At 48.3% G+C, this 23243-nt stretch overlaps 1 protein-coding gene across 2 annotated transcripts; it reads left to right on the forward strand.

Moving 5' to 3' along the window:
- The first annotated feature begins 1071 nt into the window (after positions 1–1071).
- On the forward strand, positions 1072–20576 carry STEAP3 (STEAP3 metalloreductase). Of its 2 annotated transcripts, none has more exons than XM_048952712.1 (5): positions 1072–1174; positions 10413–10896; positions 11354–11881; positions 13045–13209; positions 18136–20576. In XM_048952712.1, exons 2-5 carry the CDS (start codon positions 10414–10416, stop codon positions 18424–18426), a joined length of 1467 nt encoding a protein of 488 aa, XP_048808669.1. In that variant the 5' UTR covers positions 1072–1174; position 10413; the 3' UTR covers positions 18427–20576. The 2 variants fall into 2 exon arrangements, with proteins under 2 accessions (XP_048808669.1, XP_048808668.1); XM_048952711.1 differs by lacking the exon at positions 1072–1174 and adding an exon at positions 1383–1503.
- Positions 20577–23243: the final 2667 nt, after the last annotated feature.

The following is a 23243-nucleotide window of genomic DNA, read 5'->3' on the forward strand; positions in this document are numbered from 1 at the left end:
TGCAGGAGCCCTAAGAGTAGAAAAGAACCGGCTAAAAGGTATTTCAGCAACTGAGGGAGAGAATGGCATTGACTGAGAGCTCTATAAATAAACTAAAAGGGCAGGAGAAAGACAAATGTGTCCTTTACATGATCATAGAATCATAGAATGGCCTGGGTTGAAAAGGACCACAATGATCATCTAGTTTCAACCCCCCCCCCCCCCCGCTATGTGCAGGGTCACCAACCACCAGACCAGACTGCCCAGAGCCACATCCAGCCTGGCCTTTAATGCCTCCAGGGATGGGGCATCCACAACCTCCTTGGGCAACCTGTTCCAGTTATGATGCAGGAGTACAGGTAACAAAATCCTGAAAGTCCAGCAGAGTTCAATGATTTCTTCTCTTGAATCCACACAGAACTCTGGCTGTGGCATGGCAGTCCCATCACCAAGACACGCATGGGGCAGCTGGGCACCTTTATCAGCTGCTGGAGAGTCCAACAGCTCACATCATCACCTGTGCCACCATCCCGAGATCAGTTTGAAAAGCATCAGAGCGGCGGATAAAGCTATTCCCAAAGATGCTTTTGGAAAGAGCCTCCAGGGGAAGGGGCAGATGAGGTTCCAGAGGGGTCACTGGTAAATCCCCGCGGCTCTGACCGCGTTATTGGCCCCCTGTCTCCCGGCAGCGTGGCACCGCGCTGCCGCAGGAAGCTCTGCGCCGTCGGGGCAAGGCCGCTTATCTGCCCCGCTCCCCGCTCACAGCCCCGCGAGCAGGTGCACAGCCCCTGATAGCACGGCCACGGCCGCACCGAGCCGCACCCTCCATTAAAACGAAACGCTCGCCGGCTCCGAAACGCCCATATACGTGGAGAATTAAGGACTCCTGCCCCGAACGGGTCTCGCGTCCGCTGCGGTGCCCGGCGCTTAACCTCGGCGCGGGGGCCGCAGCTGGGACGGGGCCGGAGGGCGTGCGCTCCGCATCCCCCGCTGCCGTGCCGGGCTGCGACACGCCGAGCCGTGCCTCCTGGGCGTGCCGGGCCGGGCCACGCCGGGCCGGGCCGGGCCGGGCAGGCCGATCTGCGCCGCCGGCGGCACATGGACAGGAGGGCGGAGCCTCGGGCTGACATCAGCGCGCCTCGCTCACCGCCAGCGGCCGCTCCGCTCGCCCTCCCGCTGCCCGCCCGGCACAGAGGTGAGTGCGGCCGAGGGGCTGCGGCTGCGGGTCCCTGCGTGCGGCTGAGCTCGGCGGAGGGAGGGAGCGGCCCGGGGTCCGCGGGGCCTCCGCCGCTGTCGGTGCCGGAGGCGGGCGCCGGGTCGGGGTGGTGGGGCCGGGCTGGCGGCGTGGCGGGGCGGTGCGGTGCGGGGCGGTGCGGTGCGGGGCGGTGCGGGGCCGGGGGCTGTGCGCGCACAGGCGTGGATGGGAGGGGAACGGGACTGCTGGTGGCTGCCAGAGCGGGAGCTTTGCAAACGCTTCGTGGAGATGAATGACTTCTTCCGGCCCGGGAGAAATCGGGCTGTGAGGTATTAAAAGAGCCGGGGCCACGCGGGCCCGCAGGGGCGAGCAGCGGGAGGCTTCTGCTGCTTCAGTGCCGCTGGGGGTTCCTATAAGGAAATAGGGTCGGATGCGCTGCGCTCCATCTGCTCCGTGTCGCTGTGCCGCACCGTGACAGCTGTGATGGAGTTGAAGGGTTGACTTTGGAGCAGGGATGCCCCATTGGCGGGGTGGTCCGGCACGGGCTGTCCCCGTACTGAGCCCGTCGGGGACAGCTGCGGGCAGAGCACCGGGAGCCCCACAGCACCAGCCCAGCGCTGCAGGTAGAAGTGGTGCATTGGGAAAGTGCATCCCGGGGAGAGAAACCAGAGACAGCGAGAGGGGAACGTCGCTCCTCCGGTATCAGTGTTCCTGCAGGCTAAGGAGATGGAGGGCTAACAAGATTGAGCTACTTAAAATACTTTAGATTTTAAATCAGCCTTACATTTTCTCCTCTTTTAAAATCCCATTTGCTATAAAACAAATGTACAGTAATGTAGGATCCAATACTCAGTGCACGGATTCGATTTCCTCCATAATTGTGGAGCTGAAAATGTTGGTGACTCAACAAGTCTTTGTTTAAAAAGAAAACGCAGTAAGCCCTAGGAAAACATGCTTCTTGAAAGCATAATTTGTGTTTGCTTTGCTTTTTACTTCTGTTTTTGTTTGGTTTGCTTTTTATTATTAGGAGCTCTGCTTTGGCTGCGACCTTGCAGCACTACACCCATCAATGAAAGCAGCTTTAGATTCAGGGGAAACACATTTTTTCCGGTGGTGGAAGAAGTGGGGCAGTGGAGGAGCTCTGACGTGTGAGGGATGGCTATGAGATGTTACATTATGGAATTGAAGCCCACCAATTTGTTATCCAGATGTTTACTGTCGCTGATTACAATCAGGTTTCCTGTCAGTGTCACAGCAGAGGACAGATTTCCAAACTTTAAGTTACTGCTTCTCCATAGGGTCATTTCCCCTGCAGTGAACTGCAGGGTGCTTCCCATCTTCATCTAAGTGGAATATAGCTTATCTGAATGGATGAAATGGTTGGAAATCAGTGATGTGGGAGCCAACATCCCATCTTAAAAGCCCTTGGGTACTCCAGAGCCCAAATCAGTGGAAGATTTTTAAAAATTTGGCTAAGGTTTCAGGAATTCCTGGGCTCCTTCCATCTTTTTCCAGGTGCTCAGACTTCCAGTAAGTCTGAAGCCTGGATTTGCTAACACTTGCATTTCAGTTTAGTTCACAGAATCACAGAATGGCTTGGGTTGGAAAAGACCTCAAGGATCATGAATCTCCAACCCCCCTGCCACATGCAGGGCTTCCAACCTCCAAATTTAATACTAGACCATGCTGCTCAGGGCCCCATCCCACCTGGCCTTAAACACCTCCAGGGACAGGGCATCCACAACCTATCTGGGCAGCCTGTTCCAGAACCTCACCACTTTCATAGTGAAGAACTTATCCTTGATATCCACCCCTAAATCTTCCTTCCTTCCACTTAAAACCATTTCCCCTTGTCTTGCTACTGCCTACCCCTGTAAAGAGTTGACTCGCCTCCTGTTTATAGGCTCCCTTTAGGTACTGAAAGGCTGCAGTAAGGTCAGCCTCCAGCCTTCTTTTCTCCAGGCTGAACAAACCCAGCTCCCTGAGCCTGTCTTCATAGAGGAGGTGCTCCAGCCTCCTGATCATCTTTGTGGCTCTCCTCTGGACCCTCTCCAACAGCTCTCTGGCTTTCTTGTATTGGAGGCCCCAGATCTGGACGCAGTACTCCAGAGGTGGCAGAGTTGAGAGAGGCAATCACCTCTGCAGCCTTTGCAAAAATGTCCTATGAGTTCCCCACAGACCATGGTCTGCCAATATGGGTCTGTAGATAATGCACCCGGAGCAGTGTGCTGATACCAACCACTGGCCATCACTAACAGGTACCTGCTTGAGAGAGGCAGCATCACTGAGCACCTTATTGACCAGATGGGAGGCAGCTGGGGCCCTGTGCACACCATGCATGCCTGGACCAGGTTTCTCTCATGCATCAGAACTCACCAGGCATTTGTTGTGTGCTGCTGCCTTAACCAGAGGTGTTTCCTCCTCAGATACCTCTGTGCCCATTGCAGCTGCTCGGTAGAGAGGTGTGTCCGTGGCATAGTGTGGATGTGCCTGAAGGGCACACAATGTGTTCAGGCAAAGCAAAGGCTGCACTCACAAGGCAGCATGATCTCTGTAGGCACCGTCCTTTGTGCTCCTTTCCCTGTGAAGCCGCTTGCCCTCTTCTCTTGCTTTTCCTTCAGCTCCTCCCAGGTCAGTAACACCTCTTCCTCCTTTCCTTTTGGCTTCAGCACCCACCTGAAAGAGTGGGTGAAAATAAATGCAGATGTAAAACAGCTTACTGAAACTGCACAGGCAGCGATGATTCACAGCAGGATGTTAGCACTTCAGTGTCCCTAAGGAAAAAGCACCAAGGGATGATAGGCGAGACCCCACTTGCTTCTCCTGCCATAGCACAGGATAGGCTGTGCTCCCATAGCAGCAAGCTGGCACTGGCCTCATGCTGGAAGTGTTCTCTCCCCTCCACCCCAAAGCACCCCCTGGGCTACCCTCTGCCCCACACGGCCCTGTGCATCCTCTGAGTTGCTGCAAGAAGCAAAACCAGAGGGCATGCTGATCTTGGAGGCCCTTCTAACAGGCAGCAGCAGCCAGCCCAAATATTTTCATGTGCAGGCAGTGCAATTCCTCTGCGTCCTTTCTGGAAAGAAAGAGGTTTTTTAACAGCAGGGTCTGGCAGTTCCCTGGGGGGCTGCTGTGCTCAGAGCACACCCTGCTGCTCTGCTGTAGGAAAGGGAGAGCTCAGAAGTGAGTGAGTCACCGTGAGGTAGTTGTTAGCACGGTAAGAGCAGCAAGCAAAGATCCCAGAAGAAAGGAATAGAAGCCATGCAGGATTCCGCTACAGCACTTAAAGTTGTGGTCTCTTGTTGACAAGTTGGAGAAATAAACTTCTTATTCAGAGTCACATCTCTCAGATAAAGTTGTGTGTGCTGTGTCAGCATCAGAACTGCTCCACCAACACCTCATGGTGCTTCAGGTTTGTGCTCCCCATGCCTTAGGGTGAGACCTCTAGGCTTCCCAAACCTCAGATTCCCAATTTATGAAGTGCTGCCCCAATCCACGTCCCTGTCAGGCCTCTCCACACTGTATCAATTTGGCAGGCACCAGCAGAATGGTCTCTTGGTACACCAAAAATTTGTTTCCCAGTTTGATCAAGCCTCAACCAATACTGTGGATGGGTGATTTTTCTGCCCAGCATCAGTATTGCCTGTTTAACCTCACCAGGTGCCCATAGGCTGGTGCATTTCTATAGGAAAACTGTGGCCAAAATGTCTGAGTTGGTGTGGGAAAAGCAGAGCATGGAAAATTCTGGGAAAACCTCTGCTTTGCCCTGTTTTGAAACATGTTTTTGAGTTCTGGTCATGGTGAAGAATATCCTGTGGTCAGGGACGTGCCTTTGGCTTCCAAACCCAACATCCTCAGTATTAATCAATGATTAAACTGGAGGGAGTGTGTAGGTATGTAGCGGGGGGAGGGGGGGGGCTGGCAGTTGCGTTGTCATCAGCAGGCAGTGGTGCAGGGAGGGACGTGCTTGCTTTGTGGGTGACATAGGGGAAATGTTTGAGAGAGGGGCTTATTAAAGAGGAGGACAAATTGGAGAGGAGGTCAGAAAGAGCAGAACATGCGCTGTGTCCCATGTTTGGACTGAGTGACCGCGTGGGCAGCGGGTGAGGGACCGGCCAGGCAGCACAGGGATGGGGTTAGGGGCACAGCACAGCAAGTCAACAGTGCTGTATGGTTGTGCAAAAGCAAACAGCATGCTTTGAGGTAGGAACAGGGAGAGGGATGAGGGTGAAGCACGGTGCGATGGTGGGTGCATGCTGCAGCACTGGGACCCCTCAGCAGCTCTGTTCCCACCATGTGGCCACAGACAGCCTCAGCACCCAGCAGTGTTGCCCCAGCAGTCGGGGAACCTGGAGCTGCCTCAGGGCTCTGCTGTTGGCATTTCCTCATTCTCACAGCCTGGCTGGCATCCTGGGGGAGGTTTGCGACATTGCTGTTCTGGCTGAAGCCATACAGACGGTTGGTTTATTGTTTTTGCTGGTTCCTGGTTTGCACTGCTGGGAAGCTAGCTCTGTCTGCTTTGGAAGGAGAAAAATGGAAACAGGTAGCAAGCCTGTTTTCCCCTTCTTCCCTCATCTGTGAGCTATCCACAGGGCAGACGTGTTATTTGCAGTCAGCCTGGACGAGACTGGGAGAACTCCAGAAGTGTGAGCAGAGCTGAGATTGACTGGCTTTGGATAAGCCCTTTTCTTACTTAAATCTGTGCCAATCTCAGCAGGTACATGGTACCGGCTGTGCTTTTTGGAGGGCCTCTCTGGGTACGGCAGAGACTTATGTGCTTTATTTCCCCTGGAAACAAAACAAATGTAGCCAAGACATGAGTATTTTTATGCACAGCAAGACCTGAACAGAGACTTCAGGTGCTGAATGCATCCCTCCAGCCACGACTTCTTGGTGCATCAACTCCATGGAGCGCACCAGGCTCTGCAGACAGGAGCTGCAGGACTTCAGCATCATGGTCAGCAAGGGAAGTGCGAAGGTCCCTGCATGCAGATAGATGGCCTGGGGGCAGAGATCACCCCCATCCCTAGAATATGGGGGACACCATACTCCGTAGCATACAGGAACTGTCTTGGTGCAGACAGTGGGACATTCCCCTCATTCCACCCTGGTACCCATCAGGAGATGCAGATAATCTTGTCTTCTATCTCAGATAACTCCCAACGCCGAAACTGAAGCCCTGATGTGGCTCTGTAAGGACATGCACCGCAGCTACTCAAGACTCAGTTGTGGTCAGTCTAACCAAAACCTGACCCCAGGGGAAGACACAGAAGTGGTTACTCGAACCAAGGTGCTGCCTTCTAAGTCTGTATGTGAGCTGAGCTCACAGATGAGGTTTTTGGACAAACAGGAGCCAGTTTCGTTGTGCTGCACAGCACCATGGCAAGGAGCTCCTTATGAGATTGCTGCCATGTTCTGCAGCACAGTTTGACTCAGATATACTTAAGAAACTTCTGTTAACTGGAGCTATTACAAAACCAACTTGTCTTTAGTGATAGGACAAAGGGGAATGGCTTTAAACTAAGACAGGAGAGGTTTAGGTTAGATATTAAGGAGAATTTTTTTCACTCAGAGGATGGTGAAGCACTGGAACAGGTTGCCCAAGGAGGCTGTGGATGCTCCATCCCTGGAGGCATTCAAGGCCAGGCTGGATGAAGTTCTGGGCAGCCTGGTCTGGTGGTTGGAGACCCTGCACATAGCAGGAGGGCTGAAACTAGATGATCATTGTGGTCCTTTTCAACCCAGGCCATTCTGTGATTTTATCTGATAAACCTAAATACTAAGGCAGGCAAATGGATCTTGATTTATTTTTTTTTGGTCCAGAACTGAAGCAGATCGCATGCCTTGCCTCAGTACGGGCAGCCTCGTTCAGGGTTTACATGCCAAGTGCTGACTGTGGGTTACAGGAACCACGAGGCTGTAGTCCCCTGCCCAGAATAACCGACAGGGTCCTGTAAAGATGGTCTCGTTGTTAAACAAGTGGTCAGGGATATCTGGGTCTTCCCAGGCAAACTTGCTGGAGCCCCGTTATCGCTGGTATCTCAGTCCCCATGTCTGTGGAAGGAGGATAACGATGGCACCAGCTTCCCAGATAATGCAGTGGGGCATTATCTGAGTGCAGATTGACAGTGCAGGGAGTGCAGCCACACCTGGAGGGGCTCCTGCAGCAGCTCAGCCCAGAACGGCCGTCCTGTTGGAAAGCACTCTGAAAGCTGTGTTTGCCTGGCACCCAGCCTAAGCTAACAGCCTGCCAAGCCTCAGGTGCAAAACATGTAGAGTTATCCCTGCTTTTCTTCTGCAGAGCCCTCCCACCCTCTCCTGTGCAGCAGAGATTTGACTGCTTCAGTTCACCCAGCTTTTGTCTGATCCCATTCTGCCTTCTGTCCTGTTTTGGCGCCAGGCGGAGTGGAGCTCCTGATGTTGCTCGCTGCTATTGTACTGCAAATAATACAGCCACTGAGATGCAATAGGTGAACCACACACAACACTCTGGATGTGGGCACAGCATCCCCATGCAGTGATATAAGGGTGTCATTAACCATCAGTCTGTAGGGCAGCTTCACATTGCACTTGGTATTTAATTATGGAACTGCTGCCCGGTTAGGATTGAAGCTGGTTTACTTCCATTGTGCTGGGCTTTAAATCATCATGCAGATTCCTTGCTGCTCTGAACTTTGTGTGATGTAACTCAGCAGGGGTACAGTTTCCTTGACAGAGAAGATCAATAAATGAAGTTTATCCAAGACTGCAGTGCTTACGCTGTGTCTGGCCTCTGCAGCCTTCCCTGTGCTGGTGGCTGCTCTGCCTCACAGTGACATGGCAGTAGCATGGCCCCCTGGAGGGGCTGGTGGGGCCCTGAGGAACAAGTGGATGCCCTGGCCCTGGACGTACCCAAGTTGAGGCTGGCTGGGGCTCTGAGCACCTGATGGAGATGTAGGTGTCCCTGCTTATTGCAGGAGGGCTGGACCAGATGGTCTTTAAGGGTCTCTTCCAATGCAAAAGATTCCACGATTCTATGAAGTCCTGTCACCCTAAGCATTGCTTCCTGTTCCAGTGGCCAGGGGCCAGAGACATCTCTTTGTTGTAGGACAACATTTCATGCATGCAGGTTGCTGAAAAGCAGAGGGTTGTGTAGGCAGGAGAGGTGGTTAAGCTAAACAATAGTGTGGGTCCCATAACAAATTGTGGGCATGAATACACCTAGGCGGAGCAAGGATGTTTCTTAAAAGTAAAGCAACGAGTTTTCGATAAAGTACGTGATAAGCAGGGGCCAAAAAAGAAAACCCAACATCTCTTCAGACAGAGCTGGAGTATTTACAGCAGGGTTTTGCAGCCTGGCTCTTCAGCTTGGATGGGCGAGGACACAAGGCTTGGCATGGACCTGAGCTCCACCTCTGGGCTTGCTGCTCACTTCAGGAAATTTCAAGTTATCTCATCTCCAACCTCACCTGTGTGCTTCTGTGTCCAATTTATGTGTTTACAGTGCTATACTCACCTTGTTTTGCAGCGACTGAGATCTGTATGGCCTATACTTACTGCAGGGGTGTGTGCACGGGTAGCAGCCTTGAACTAGACCATTGACACAGGTGCAGAACAAAGTCAGCCTTTGTGCACACAAGCCCTTCCACAGATCTGGAGCAGAAGCAGAAACCTTCAGGGTGAAATCTGAGTAATTCTCTCTTACCAAGCCCATGAGAGGAAGCTGCATGATATGAGTTACAGCTCATTAAAGTGTACTCATAGCACTTATGCCCATACGCAGCCCTTGGCATGTGCCAGTAGTGAGTTTTGGTGCTCAGGCACTTTGCATGAGGATTGGAAATTGCTCGCAATAAAGATTGGCTGTCCTAAACAGTTATCACACCCAAGCTTGATCTTCTCTTTGTCTTTCCCAAATCCTTTATGAGCATGTTGGAAAAATACAGATCTGTGGGGAAACCCCATGACAGCCCATTCCCATTATGAAAATTACTTATTCTTACCCTTTGTTTCTCATTGGTAACTATTCATGCAGAAGTGCCCTTCCCTTTTGCACCATTATTGCTCCAATCCGAGAAAAGCATTGGATAAAGAGCATTTCCAAAAGCCTATGATAAACAAAGCCCAGTGACCAGGTCACCTTGTCCGAGCGGTCACCCTCACTTTGAAAGAACTGTGCCAGCTATAAAGCAAGACTGTACTGCAAAAGACTGTCTCTTTTGCAAATGTATCACGAGTCTGTTAATTCTGGTCTTTACTACTATTTCTCCCAGTGTGCCCAAATCAGAAGTCAGGTGTGCTGGTGTGACTCCTGAGCACTTTAAAAGTCTGGTGTCCCTTTGGCCATCTGCATTTTTTTAAGCAGGTTTGAGCTGTAGGTGACACATCATGGGAACAGCCTGGCAGTTCACTGATTGAGCTTCTCCTGACCTCCAGGCTCAGCTGGTGTGATGCTGTTCATTTGGTTGATTTGCTTAAAGCCTCTTCATGGCCTCAATATCTAATCTGCTATGGAGAGCAGAGTGTTACAGGGTAAAATTCATTAATGTTTGTAAAGCTCATCAAGATCATTCATGAGCAAATCCCATCATATTTTAATACTTTTTTTTTTTTTTAAATGTCACAAGGAAGTTCTCCATGTTCATTGAATAAATGAAACAAATGGACCCAAATATTGGAACAGGCAAAAGCCACAGCTCTCTTCATTTACCACTTGGAGGACACTTTAATTCCACCTCAAACTCCCTGCTTTGATGCTGCTCCCACAAATCAAAAGAAACCCCCAGCTCTCTCAGTTGTGTGCCCAGAGATTCCCACGGACACCAGGGCTTTTCAAAAGATCTGCCCTGGTCCTACACGGCTCCAAGAGTTCCCATTGCTGGCGGCTGTGAGAATTGATCTGGCTTTGCAGCATGAGATGCAAGTAAGAACAGCATAGGATGGCTGAGTGCAGGTGTTTGATCGCCTGAACTGGGGAAACTTGTCCCTAAAACCATTTCTGTGTTGATGTCTTGTCCCCCTCCAACGGTGGCTGGATGTTACTGCACTCATGCTGGTGGGTTTAGTAGATGAGTCTGGGCTACAGGACCCAGCGCTGTACACCTACAGTTAGGCATCAGGGAATTCCCTCTTTCCCAAAACCTCATGTACTTCTATTCGTGCGTCGTAAGTGGCATTTTCCTCATGACTGCAGATGTGGTCTGAATTTCTGCAAGAGCTTTGCAATGAACTTGCATTTCCCCTTGTTTTTTCCTGCCAGGATGCCTGGAGGAGACATGGCCAAGCCCCTCCTTGGCCACAGGAGCACAGAGGGTGATCCCAGCGTGGTGCCTGCAGCTGGCCGCACCATTGGCGTGCTGGGGAGCGGGGACTTTGCGCGCTCGTTGGCCATCCGTCTGGTGTGCTCTGGCTTCAAGGTGGTGGTGGGCAGCCGCAACCCAAAGCGCAAAGCCTGCCTCTTCCCTTCTGCAGCAGAGGTCACCTTCCAGGCTGAGGCGGTGAAGAAGACAGATGTCATTTTTGTGGCGGTTTTCAGGGAACATTACTCCACGCTCTGTGACCTGGCTGATGTGCTGGCGGGAAAGATCCTGGTGGATGTCAGTAACAACACTGAAATCAACCACCACAAAGAATCCAACGCTGAATACTTGGCCTCTCTGTTCCCAGCCTGCACTGTGGTCAAGGGCTTTAATGTGGTTTCTGCGTGGACGCTGCAGTCTGGTGCCAGGGATGGCAATAAGCAGGTATACTGCTTTCTTCTGATATGTGCCACATCTCAACTGTTTCAGCAGCTGAGGTCTGACATCAGTAAATGACCTTAGGCACACAGAGAAGGGGCATCAGTACTGGTTTTGGCATCCAGAAACCATCACACAGCTTGCACATTTCTTTGATCAGAAAAGAAATACACTGCTTACTCCATACCTTATAGTCCCTGGAGTCACTGTGTAAGTGAAAAACATCATTTAATTGTCTCTCTATCTAAACACAGCCAGTAAAGCAAACTGGTGGTATGCATAAGAAAGAAAACCCGTCCAGGATAGAGATCTTTGGCAACCACAGAATCCCCATCAGAAAGTCTGCCAAAACACATGATGATCCATGATAATGTAGGCTTCCTTTAGTGCAGCATCCCTCCTGCCACGCTCGTTCCCACCACTTGATCTCTTTGCCCAATATGTATCTTTCCATTTATTGCAGGTTCTAATCTGCTCCAATAGCCAAGAAGCCAAGCGTACTGTGGCAGAAATTGCTCAGGTAATGGGCTTCACCCCTGTGGACATGGGCTGCATGTCCTCAGCCTGCGAGATTGAGAACATTCCCCTGCGCCTTTTGCCAGCCTGGAAAATCCCCATCTTTTTGGCTCTGGGGCTTTTTCTTTGCTTTTTCACTTACAACCTGGTGCGGCAGGTCATCCACCCTTACATCAGGGAGCAGAAGAATAAGTTTTATAAGATCCCTGTCGAGGTGGTCAACACTACGCTGCCGTGCGTGGCCTACGTCATGCTGTCTCTGGTCTACCTCCCTGGTGTGCTGGCAGCCTGCTCGCAGCTCTACTACGGCACCAAATACAGGCGCTTTCCAGACTGGCTTGACCAGTGGCTGCAACACAGAAAGCAGATCGGCCTCCTCAGCTTCTTCTGTGCAGCCCTGCACGCCGTGTACAGCCTGTGCCTGCCCATGCGCCGCTCCCACCGCTACCAGCTGATTGAGACAGCCGTCAAGCAGGTAATGTTGGCACCCTTCGGGTGGCACCTGTGATGATCTTGCAGGCACATTCAGAAGTTGGGTAAGAGGGCTTCATGGCCTTTGCATTTGCTTTCCAAAGGATTTGTTTTATGTAGGAGGTATGTCCTCATCACAGCGCACTTCCAGTGCTGTAACAAAACAATGCTGAAGTCTAGGCCATAGTCTAGGGGAACAAGGAAATGGGAAAGTACCCTACTGCCCTATCGAGGCTTTCAGCAGTGTTTATCCAGAGATTATATCCCGAGATTGCTACACCTTCAGGCAATTCAGCTCAGCAGCGCCACGGAAGAATGTGATTCTGCCATCTTTTGTCCCTGCTGTTCTTGCTGCTCTTCCGTGCCTCCTCCTGGGATGGTGCAAGAATCTCTGTGCATCCCAGAGGTGAACCAGATCAAGGACTTGCCCCCAAACCTGTCTGCTTTCTGTGCTGGGATGTTTCCCAAGTACTTCTCACTGTAGCCACCCAAACACTTTGTCCAAGCACAGAGGCATGGAGGCAGCTGGGAGCAGGACAGCTGGTTTTGGGAGCAGTGCCTGCTCAAAGCATCCACCAGATATTTCAGTTCCAGACTGGCACAGCCCTTTTTCAATTGCTACAGTCACACATTAATTTCGGTCAAGCATCCTGTGTCCATTTCCCCTCTACGTCCTGTTTTCTAGCAACATCTTTGTTTAGTAAATTAAGCCCATTTAATGGGCTAAAGAAGATGGTTCTAAATGTTGTTCTCTGCCATGAAGCATAAAACCCATCTTCCTTTCCATTAGCATGAACAATTTCCCCCATTAAATGCACTTAAAATGAAGGTTATTAGGAGACTACTGCATATTCAAGCATGTGTATTTGTTTTCATGGCTTTAAACTGACTTCTCATTCCAATTATCTTTCCAAATGCAACTCTGGGGCTTGCTGCTGTGGTTACAGGCTATGGGAGCTGTGAGCATCAAGCAGTTCTTCCCAGCAGGCTGCAGGTCTGATCCAACTGGGAAAATGGCAGTGGCACCTGCCACAGGCAGAGGCCAGTGGCAGCAGGAACCAGTGTTCATCCAGGAAATCTTCTTCCAAAACGAAAGTGAATACACATAAAATTCAATTCCTCTATTCCTATGTGCTCCGTTTTAACAAAACTTCATTGTCATGCCAGGCTATGGAGAAGAAGATGAATATCTGGGTAGAGGAGGAAGTCTGGAGGATGGAGATTTATATATCTGTTGGAATAATTGCCCTGGGCTTGCTGTCGTTACTTGCCATCACCTCACTTCCATCCATTGCAAACTCTCTCAACTGGAGGGAATTCAGTTTCATCCAGGTAAGGTTGACATGTGACAATGCCCGAGAGTGGTTCTGCAGTCAGCCGGTGTTACAGGCACTCTGCCACTCACCATAGAGGACATCTCAGGGCAGTGGGACAGTGGTGCTTCCAGGGAGTCATGCAGGACTCGCGTGCTCTGCTGTGGGTGCTGTGTCTCAGGGAAAGGAAAATGTAATGCATCATGTGCATCCACGTGGAGCTTAGTGGCAAGTTTTGCATGAATGAGTCTTTAATGTGCTGGTGGAATTTCTTTTTCACCCTACTTTTAACAGTGCTAGCTAGAGATCCTAAGAAGAACCAGCATGGGTTTGCCTGTGTGATGCCCCCTGCAAAATTCTCTGGGATTTTTCCTCCTCACATTGTGCCCATGAGCAGTGCTGCATTCACTCCTGAAGTGATACAAGGTAGAACACTTTGCAGACATTTAGAGAAGAGAGGATTATTCCCTTCTGTATGTGAATTGCTAAGTCAGGGCCTGAACCAATGATGGAGCACCTGGTAAAGGGACGCAGCCAGCCTTTGGAGCACAGGTGAATTGCTTCTACCTGTGCAACCGGAAGGGATGGAACCAGGTTCCACCCCTTCCTAAGCCTCATTTAAGGGCTGGCTGCCACACAGAAAGGATCTCTATCTGGAGATCTCTCATTTTGGAGTATTTGGTAAGCCCTGATCTTTGGGAAAGGTGAGCAAATGTTTTTTTCTTTAACTGGATTGTATCTGTCACCTTTTTTTGAGTAATTCAGAATTTGTTATCTGTTATCATTTTTCCCCATGCCTTCTGTATTGTGGAGATGCTGTGGGGAGTCTGCAGCAGGCTGCAGATGGATAACCCATGGGGACAGCCAGTGCAGAACACAGATCTGAATGATCAGTGAAGGGCATGTCTTCTAAAAAATGGGTTAGGAGTATCTGGATAGCTTTTCTTTCTCTCAGGTTTCCTAGTGGTTTGGGAGTCCTCTTTCCACTTGCAGGGATGTCCAGGCTCATGAGGCCAGATCTCCACAGTGACCCATGTAGGGATCCCAAACCCTCAACCCAAGGGCTGCCACTCTCAGTAATACATACAGAGCAGGGCTTCAGGTTAACAGGAACAGCAAGGAAAAAACTTCAAGTAGTCCCTGCACCTTGAGAGCTCATTTTAAGACCTAATTTCCTGAAGGACACTCACCTGTCATATCACATAATCCTGAAACCCATCATTAACTGTGCTTCCTACATGGCTGCAGCTTAGCTTGCAGTAGGCTCCCAGTAATGCTGCAGTGCCACCCAGCACGCACAAACCCCACAGGTTCCCCCCTTCCCCCCCCCCCCCCATACCTCCTCTGCAGAGCCCCTCTGTACACTCAGAGGTTGGAGTATGTAGAGTTAGGGTGTGCAAAGGTGGATATCCATCATTCATTCTCCCTTGCTGAAGCTCTTCAGCTGCACATAAATAATTCAATATTCATTAGAGCAGGAGTTTGAAGCCTGCTCTCCCACAGGTGCCCTGATCTCCAACTAGTAAGTCAGTTCATCTCTTTTTCTCCTCTCTTGCTGTGAGCTGTTGAGTAATTATTTACAATGCATAAAGAAGCCTCACCTGGAGAGCCTGACCTCAAGAGACTGTCCCTTGGGGAGAAGGGAGATCTAGCTTCAAATCTCTTTCTTAACAGACAGCAGGAGCAAATTAATTCTCAGCACCACATCTCAGGGGTGCACTGCAGCCACTGGGACATTGGATAAACTCCCGTCCTGGCTTAGGCATTTCATACCAGGAATCTGAGATGAAGGGAAATAATTCCTTATCGCCTGGAATGTGGCTCTGAAACTCCCTGCATCTCCCTCTGTCTCCCTAGACAGCTCTCTGGTGGGTGCTGCTGTTGTGTTATGCAACATGTATGGTATCTTCTACCAGCACACATTCCACAACTGTCTCTTCTGCCCTTTGCCATCTTTCCCTGGGTCTTTCCAATGATATGTCAACTCTGGCACTAGTATGTGATGCTCTGCTCCAAAATAGCTCCTGGCTGCCCCAGGCAGTCACTGGCTGGCTTAGAGCATGGAAAAATCACTCCTACCTATTTCTGTGGATGTAGGGAGAGGCACTGTAGCACACCCTGCTGATGACAGTGGCAATGTGCCCGAGGAGAGGATTAGAGGCTTTTGTCATGTTAGCTTCCAGGTCGGGCATTGCTTGTTTTTTAATGAGGAATGTTTTAGAGGAGTTTCTTCAATAAGTTGTTGATGCCAACTTGAGGAAATGAGTAGCAGATATATCTGCTGTTCCCAGGTGCTAGAGGGTAACATTCACAAACAGCAACTCAACTCTCCCTAAATTAATGCACAGTGACACTGTAATGTAAATACAAGGGGTGAAGAACAAGGCTGTACTCTCAAGCCCTGGGGATGTCCGACACTTGAACTGACTACGGTGCATGAGAGGCACTGTGGCTAGTTGTGAAAAAGGAAAGATCTGGAAAATACAAAGCACAGCAGTCCCTGCTGAGTATCTCCCCAAAGCTGCTGCCATTTCTGTTGAGGTGGCTGCTGTGTTTGAGAGGGGTTGCACTCACATTTGAGTGAGGGCTGGGGCTTGCTAAAAGCCAGGAACCACTCTGATCCACTCCTTACCTGGAGTTTCCCATGCCTCGCATTTTCCAACAACACTGTGGGTGCCTCTCAGCACCATGGGGTACTGCCATTATCTTAAAATACACATCTGTTGCTTAACAGGCCAAAAATAACACTTGAGTTGTTGCTAAGGATTTAGAACATAGATGATTTTCAGCTAGCAAATACAGCTGGGTTGAATAGACAGTTTCCCTCCATATCCAGTTTTGACTAATAGAAAATATACAGGATCTAGGCACTAGATAACAGGAACAATTCAGATGCAATTCAACTTACAAGGGAGATTCTTAATGTTCCCTAGTGACTTACAAATCAAATCTAATTGGTGGAGAAGTGAAAATGCGTATGATTCCTTTTGTCTCTCCACCCTGAAAAATCCTCTTGGAATTTGAAGGTTGGGTTGACCTGATTTCCTTCTTAGCTACATACTGCAGGATGCAAAGAATCTGTCATCAGGTGCCTGTAGCCCTCCTGATGATGAAGTGAGAGCCAGCTTCCACACAGTTAACAACTCTACAGGACTAATGGCAGCAGAAGTCAGAAACCTGAATGTGTTAGGAAGGTGCCTTTTGCCTTGGATGCTGCACAGGCATTTGTAAATGACAGAGTCACCTTCACTGATGCATTGCAGCACATCTCCTGGACACTGAAGAGAGGTGGGAGAGAGAAAAATCAATCCAGAATGGGCAGTGCAAGCTAAACCTGCATTAGAAAGATCCCATCTTCATAGAGCCATCTCTCAGGGGGCTTTACCACCTTATCTTGGCAGCAGCCCTGCATTCCCCATGCTGTGACAGTGTAAAAGCCCTGCTGACCACAGGGAGCCCTGGTTTGTGTCATTGCTCTGCTCTGTGGAGCTGCCAGCACTGTGTCCAGCTGCCATCTGCTCACCTGCACATTTATTGCTAATTAGCTCTTTGTTCTGCGTGCCCTGCTGCTGTGCACAAAGGTGGGTCACTGCACAGCTCCGATGTTCGGTCGTCTTTTGTCCTACTAATTTCCACTTCTGCTTTTCCCTGGTGCCAGCAGCAGTTGAAAGAGAAACTGTAGAGGAACAAACTAATTATCTCTAGCTCTGACACCTCTGCCATCCATGGAGCCCCATGTGGACTGTACCTGAAGGCACCTTGCACCCACTGCCAAAAGCACCTGCTGCCCTCAGCCATCACTCCTCACCTTCTCCCCAGCCCTGCCTTACAGCTGTGCTCTGCAGATCAGCCTCCTGCTGGCACCTCTGGCCTCCTCCCATCTAGGGATGTTCTGCCTGTTGGAGGGGAGCTAAGATTTGATAAATTATGGGTGAGCCATGGGTTGGTGCCCACCGTTAAGAGCATTATCTCCTTCAGCTGTATGGTGTATCCCAGCAAACACCTTCATTTGCCAAGTGAAGTAAATTTTGACCCCATTTGAGCTTGCTTTGGGCTGAGGAATCAGATATGGCTTTCAGGTAGATGTGAGCTTCAGCTGAGGGGGCTGTTGCTAGCTCTGGGAATGACCTTGAATGGTGCTGGTGCAACACAGAGACAAGAGCTCTCTAACTTGGCAGGGCTTACAGACACCCTCATGATGGCTGGAGAGGAGCTGTAAAAGTGCATAGATATGGGGCATACTTTAGAGATCTTTCCTTGTCTGCCCAGTCCTCTCAGCTGTTTCAGTAATTCACTCTGAAGGGTAGAGGAGCCTTGATCTAGCTTGTTGTAAATGATACAGTACACATTAAAAAGTTATCTGGGTTTTAAAATGGTTTGTCAGCCATCAAAACCAAGAAGAGATGTTCTGAAGGAAATAGTTGTCCAGCTGTCAATGTGGATGATCATGTACTACACCCATACTTTTCATTGAAAATACAGCTGGTGGCCCTTGAGGAGGGATTGTGCCTGTGATGAGCTGAGAGTCCCCACCTCTAAGGCAGGTAGGAAACCATCAGCAAGGGGACTGTAGTTTAAAATCCTCCTTGAAAACAATCTTCAACATTCTTGGAATATTCAGGCAAAATGTTGTCTCTATGGATGCTTGGGAGCCACAGTCTCAGCTGAATATGGGGCACATTCTGGTCTGCAGAGCAAGGCTACATCCTTGCTGCCTCCCTCAATGGACAAAGGGCTCCTGACTCCCCATTCCAAGGACTTAGTCCATTGTATATCCTCATCTTGGCACACTGCAGTTTTCCTGTAGGTGACAGCTGGTTTGCAGTTGCATTTTATGCTATCAGAGAAGCACAGGAATATTCACTGCTTTCTCTGTGCTACATATTCTTACAGGGGAAAACAGGCATGAGGTCTGCTGACTGCTTTGTGTTTCTCTTCCTTTTAGTCTACGCTGGGATTTATTGCCTTGGTCATCAGCACCCTGCACACCCTCACGTATGGCTGGTCAAGGGCCTTTGATGAGAACCAATACAAGTTCTACCTGCCTCCCACCTACACTCTCACGCTGCTTGTCCCATGTACTGTGATCCTAGCAAAAGTTGCCTTCAGTTTGCCCTGCATTCAGCAGAGACTCGTGCGAATCAGAAGAGGCTGGGAGAAGGGGAGGTACGTCAAGTTTGTCCTGCCCAGTGCAACAGGGGAGTATTCGAGTGGGGAGACCTCTAGCAACGTCTGATGGAACCTCAGGGGTGACAGAGGATTTCAAAGCACTATCAACATTTCTATAAAGGTGTTCCTTTTTCTTAAATGTATGTATGTTTTAGTATAATTATATTGTGGGTAAATAATAAAATCTGGTGACTTTAGAAAATGGGCTACTATGAAAGTAGTTTAGGCAGTGGTATTTAAATTATATTGCTGGTTTGCTAGGACAAATATTGCCTTAAAAATCACTGTGAAAGCTGAGCTAGCAACACCAATATACAGGGAGAAGTGATGGATTCTGTCACTGGGGATGCTAGTTGGCAGATCTACAGCAGTGCTTCTCTGTTGCTTCCTTATTATCTACTCTCATGAATGTCAATGTTTTTGTTCTTTTTTTTTTTTTAAATATGAAGAAGCACAGATTTTCTGGGCTTTTTGATGGCAAAGACATCCTGCTTCTTGAGCATCTGGATCAACCTAAGCAGTGAGCTTTAGAAACACAACTTGTCCCTGGCTTTGGTCTCTTTAATGAAGTAACCACATAAGCAGAACAATATCCCTCTTATGTAGTGTCTGCACATTTTAGTAAAGGTATCCAAACCTGACAGCAAATCCAAGTATCTGCTTTCTCAAATACAGACAGCAGATCTGGACCTGTAGGCTCTACCTGGTGCACATTTATAGGCTGCTGAAATAAACCATCTTTGCTATCAGAGTGAAAGCTTTTGAAGAGAGGAATGTCCTTAACACCCACACTTCCTGTCTGCACTGCTGTCTCTGAGACAACAACTGCTGCTGCATGTTCTCTGTTTTACTAAATCCATTTCAGGCAGTATTTGGTGGAAATAGAGTGAAAAAGAAAAATGTGCCATTTCACAAAGAAAACCAAAGGCCTACATCAAATAATAGTTTGAAGCTCTTAGAAATCATTGTCACCTGAACATGTGTGCTTAGATAACAAAACAGCACCTCTAACACTACTGGCTCCACCAGCAGTGATAAGGTCTTTGAACTGTCTTGCAAAGAGACTGGTGAGTCTTGATCACAGCATGAGAATACAGGAATTGCGCATGTGGGGCACCATCCTGCACTGCCTTGCACCTTAGAAAGTCACTTACTAGACCACAAAGCATGTATCAAATGCTTTTCTTCTGACTTCACACACACTTTGGATGAGGTCCAGGGCAAGAATTCTGCCCTACTTTCCTTTGCTACCTTTTACTTTCTGTTCCTTCAAGCTCTTGCTCTTTATCAGAATAATTATTTAGATTTTGGAGATCCAAGTCACCCATATAGAGAATGGGCAGCCATTTGCAAAAGCTCACTTAAAAGCAAGCAATTGAGATGACACAAAGAAGACTACCTCAGCAAGACCAGACACACGGACGTGGGTGGGATAGCCTAATTTCCTTGCAGTTAAGTAAAAGGCACTGCTCAGCATTCAGCTTTGCTTTGAAAAATATCATCAATTAGGTTTTATTTGTGGGACCAAAAAGCATCTTTTAACAGTTAATACAAATGGGAAAACGTGGATGAACTTTGGTGCACATAAGCCCTTCTATGAGCCAATACTGCTCTTGTAAACTGGATGATTTGTAGGAAGAGGAACTTCAGAATTCCCTGTTTAGCCTTTAATGACAACAGTGTGTAATACTCTGCAAGTAGCGCTCAAGCTGCCAGTAATGATATCGAGGGGTTTTAGGTTTTGCATAAGGCTTACAGTAAAGTCTCCAACCACCACCTCTTTTCACTAAGAAAAAGGAAATCAACATTGAGGGTAATGCCAAGTTTGCATAATCAGCTGATTGTTGGTTGTTTTTTTTTTTTGCAACACCAAAGGGAAGGGGCACTGTGAAAGTGTCCCTTTCAGAAAGCTGCTGTTATTCAGGTTTCCCCGTCCACCTCCGCAGCCTCACCCAGATCAGCATCTCATCAAATCACTCACCAAGCAGATTGATTGTGCAGCACCATTTAGTTGTGGATGAATGGTAGGCTAAGTTTCCACATGGATTTGATGCACTTCCACATGAGTACAATTCCACCCACTCCAACATAACTCATGCTTGAGGGAAAATGGGATTCAGCAAAATTCTGCTTTCAACAAGTAAAGTCAACATAAAAGCACAAGTAGGCACATTTTATGTTTACAATAAAGTATTCCAATGTCTTTTTTTTTTTTTTTAAGCTAAGCTTTTCACATCCTTAGGTCAAGCAAGACAACTGCCTGTTGGCCAAACATAGAACAGGAAGGAACAAGCATTACACAGGCTTGCAGGCTTTGTATTCAAGGGGGAAGATGTGATTTCATTGTGGGATGCTTCAATGCTAAAGACTCACCATTTTGCCCAGCAGAACAAGGGTTGCACTTTAGCTTTATATACACAACTTTCACACCCACATGTCCTTCCTATTGATGGCAAAGGGAAAATTTTCACAAGCAGAAGTAGAGCTGGGCACTGGATATACTCATGAAGCAGCACAGTTCTTTCCAGTTTGATGCCAACCTGTAACACGAGCCAACTCAACATCCCCACAGCATCTATATAAAGATCCATCACACTGCTCCAGGTAATGCCTGTGCCAACATACTGGCCAGCCAGTCACTGTATCTTTTGAAGACTGAAACCAATTCCTCTAAACACAGAACCACATTTCAGATGGTGCCCTCTGTACACATCTGGTCTCTAAAACCTTTGACATGGGAGTTTGGATCATTTATTCTGATTCCAGAATACTGAAAAGTAATTTGAGGTGGTTTTGAATGCTCATTTCCCTACACAATTCTGTGGAGAGGGGGTTCAGTATGGTTAGCTTAAAATTTCTCAATGAATTGTTTTTATACTTAGAAATTCTCTGCATATATGCACAAACACAAACGTATATATTATTGCAGAGTATGTAGCTGGAATGTAAATTCTTATATTTTTATTTTCTGTATTGCCTACAGTATGCTTCTGTGATTTGTAAGAACCAATGAAGAGCTGTAAGGCTGGTTTTACTGACCTCTATAGTTACATAAAAGATATTCTGAACAAATCTATAAAACTGAACTCATTTGGATATTTTCACACCCTCCAACTAAACAACACCATTATTCCAATGGCAGAGAGTAAGGGGAGTATGTGCAATGTAACAACCCAGAGATAAAACACACCAGCAGGTAGGTTCTTGCTATCAAGCTAAGTGAAGATGATCCTTGCTGTGACCCAGCGTGCCAAGGTCTGTATTACAGAGCTGCTATGCACATGGGAGGCCACAAGTGCATACAGACACAAGGCTAGAGGTATTACACAGCAATTGCAGCACTGGAACAAAAATAGCTTCATTCAGTAAACTGAAAGTGCCGTTGATAAAGAGTTCAAGGAAGAGGGAGATCCCAATGAGGTTTATGGGACTGGAAAGAAAAAAAGGAGTTTTAACGCTATCATTTTGTTCTCCGTTTCTTAAATCGCTTCCTCACAGAAGTGGGACGCCAGATCAACCAACTTCTGGATCTGCAGCATTGCATTTTAATGAGCTAATTTGTAAGTTGATTTTAATGAGTTCATTTAAATTCTTGTGCAAAGCTTAACCTCTGCAGGTACAGCTCCCTCACTCCTTCTGGTTTATAATGCAAGGCTTTTAACAGTGCAATTGGTTTCTTGCTCTTCAGGGATTTACTTACAAAGTGATATATCAAACTCCAGCTAAATCTTTAGAGGAATGCAGCTGCTTAAGCACCTCTGTACAATGTATTTCCTCCAGGATCTCCAAGATGGCTGGCATCCCTGCATGAGCTGCTCTGAGCAGCGGCAAAAGACTGGTAAATCCCTGAGCTCAAAATGACCTGCACTGAGCTAATGGGATCAGCAGATGGTGCTTCAGCTTTGAGATTTGTTAGAAGGGGGCAATTTTCTTTCACCTGTTTACTGTACCTTAATAAGAAGCATCAGTTTTTGAGAATTTCTGCACAGGCAGTCAGGCCCACTCTAAAGCTGAGCGGGCATTGCACAGCAGGAAGGTGCCATCTGTGACAAGAGACAGCTCTTGTTGGCAGAGCGTGCAAAGGAGTTTCTTATTCAAAGCCTAAAAATAACTTGTGTACAGCCTGGCAGAAGGATCACATAATACAAGCCACAGTATTAGAGGAATCTTTCAAAGACTTGAAGTGGAACTACAGCCATTCCCCTAGAAAGATAATCTGCTTTAGATTTAGAAACCTCAGCAGTGGGAGATCTACCACAGCTGCTGTTCAGCTGGTTAGTTATTCTTGTTATCTGTTTCCCGTACGTGATCTGCAATTAGCTAGCTTTGGCTGCTGGTGCTGCATGCCAGCCTGCTGGCTTACAGAGCTATCCACAACCAGAAGGCTGCTTTTACATAGCTGTCTCAAAACCAAAGATACTGTGTGAGATTCAAGCCTGCTTTCTGGAAGGCCAGGTTCCTTCCATTTGGGGATAGGGAAACATGGAGAAATTGCCATAAAACTGTTAGGATATGAGGCTGCCACTTCTAGATTGCCGCTTTGACTCTAAAAGCAACAGATGTGCTCCAGTAGGGTGGATGCCAAATGCATGCACAGAGCCAAAGGTGTGACCTCAAAGTCCGGTCTAAAACAGATTGCTGCCATACCTTCCACTTAAATCACCTCGATCCATAAAAGAAAAGAGGCTTCCCAAACTGGCCTTAAAGATTATGTTTGAAGCTTAGAAAAGACAAAGAGAAAAGTAACACACTCTGAACATGATTTCTTATGCTGGGTCGTTGGCCCTGCTGACTCTCTGGAAAGCAGAATTAAACCTTCCTGTGATGTGAAATGAGAGTAGACAGACGTGCTCTTGCAGTCCTTGCTGACATTCCTAGTACACA

The sequence above is a fragment of the Lagopus muta genome, chromosome 8, assembly GCF_023343835.1.
Source record: "Lagopus muta isolate bLagMut1 chromosome 8, bLagMut1 primary, whole genome shotgun sequence".
Classification (NCBI taxonomy): domain Eukaryota; kingdom Metazoa; phylum Chordata; class Aves; order Galliformes; family Phasianidae; genus Lagopus; species Lagopus muta.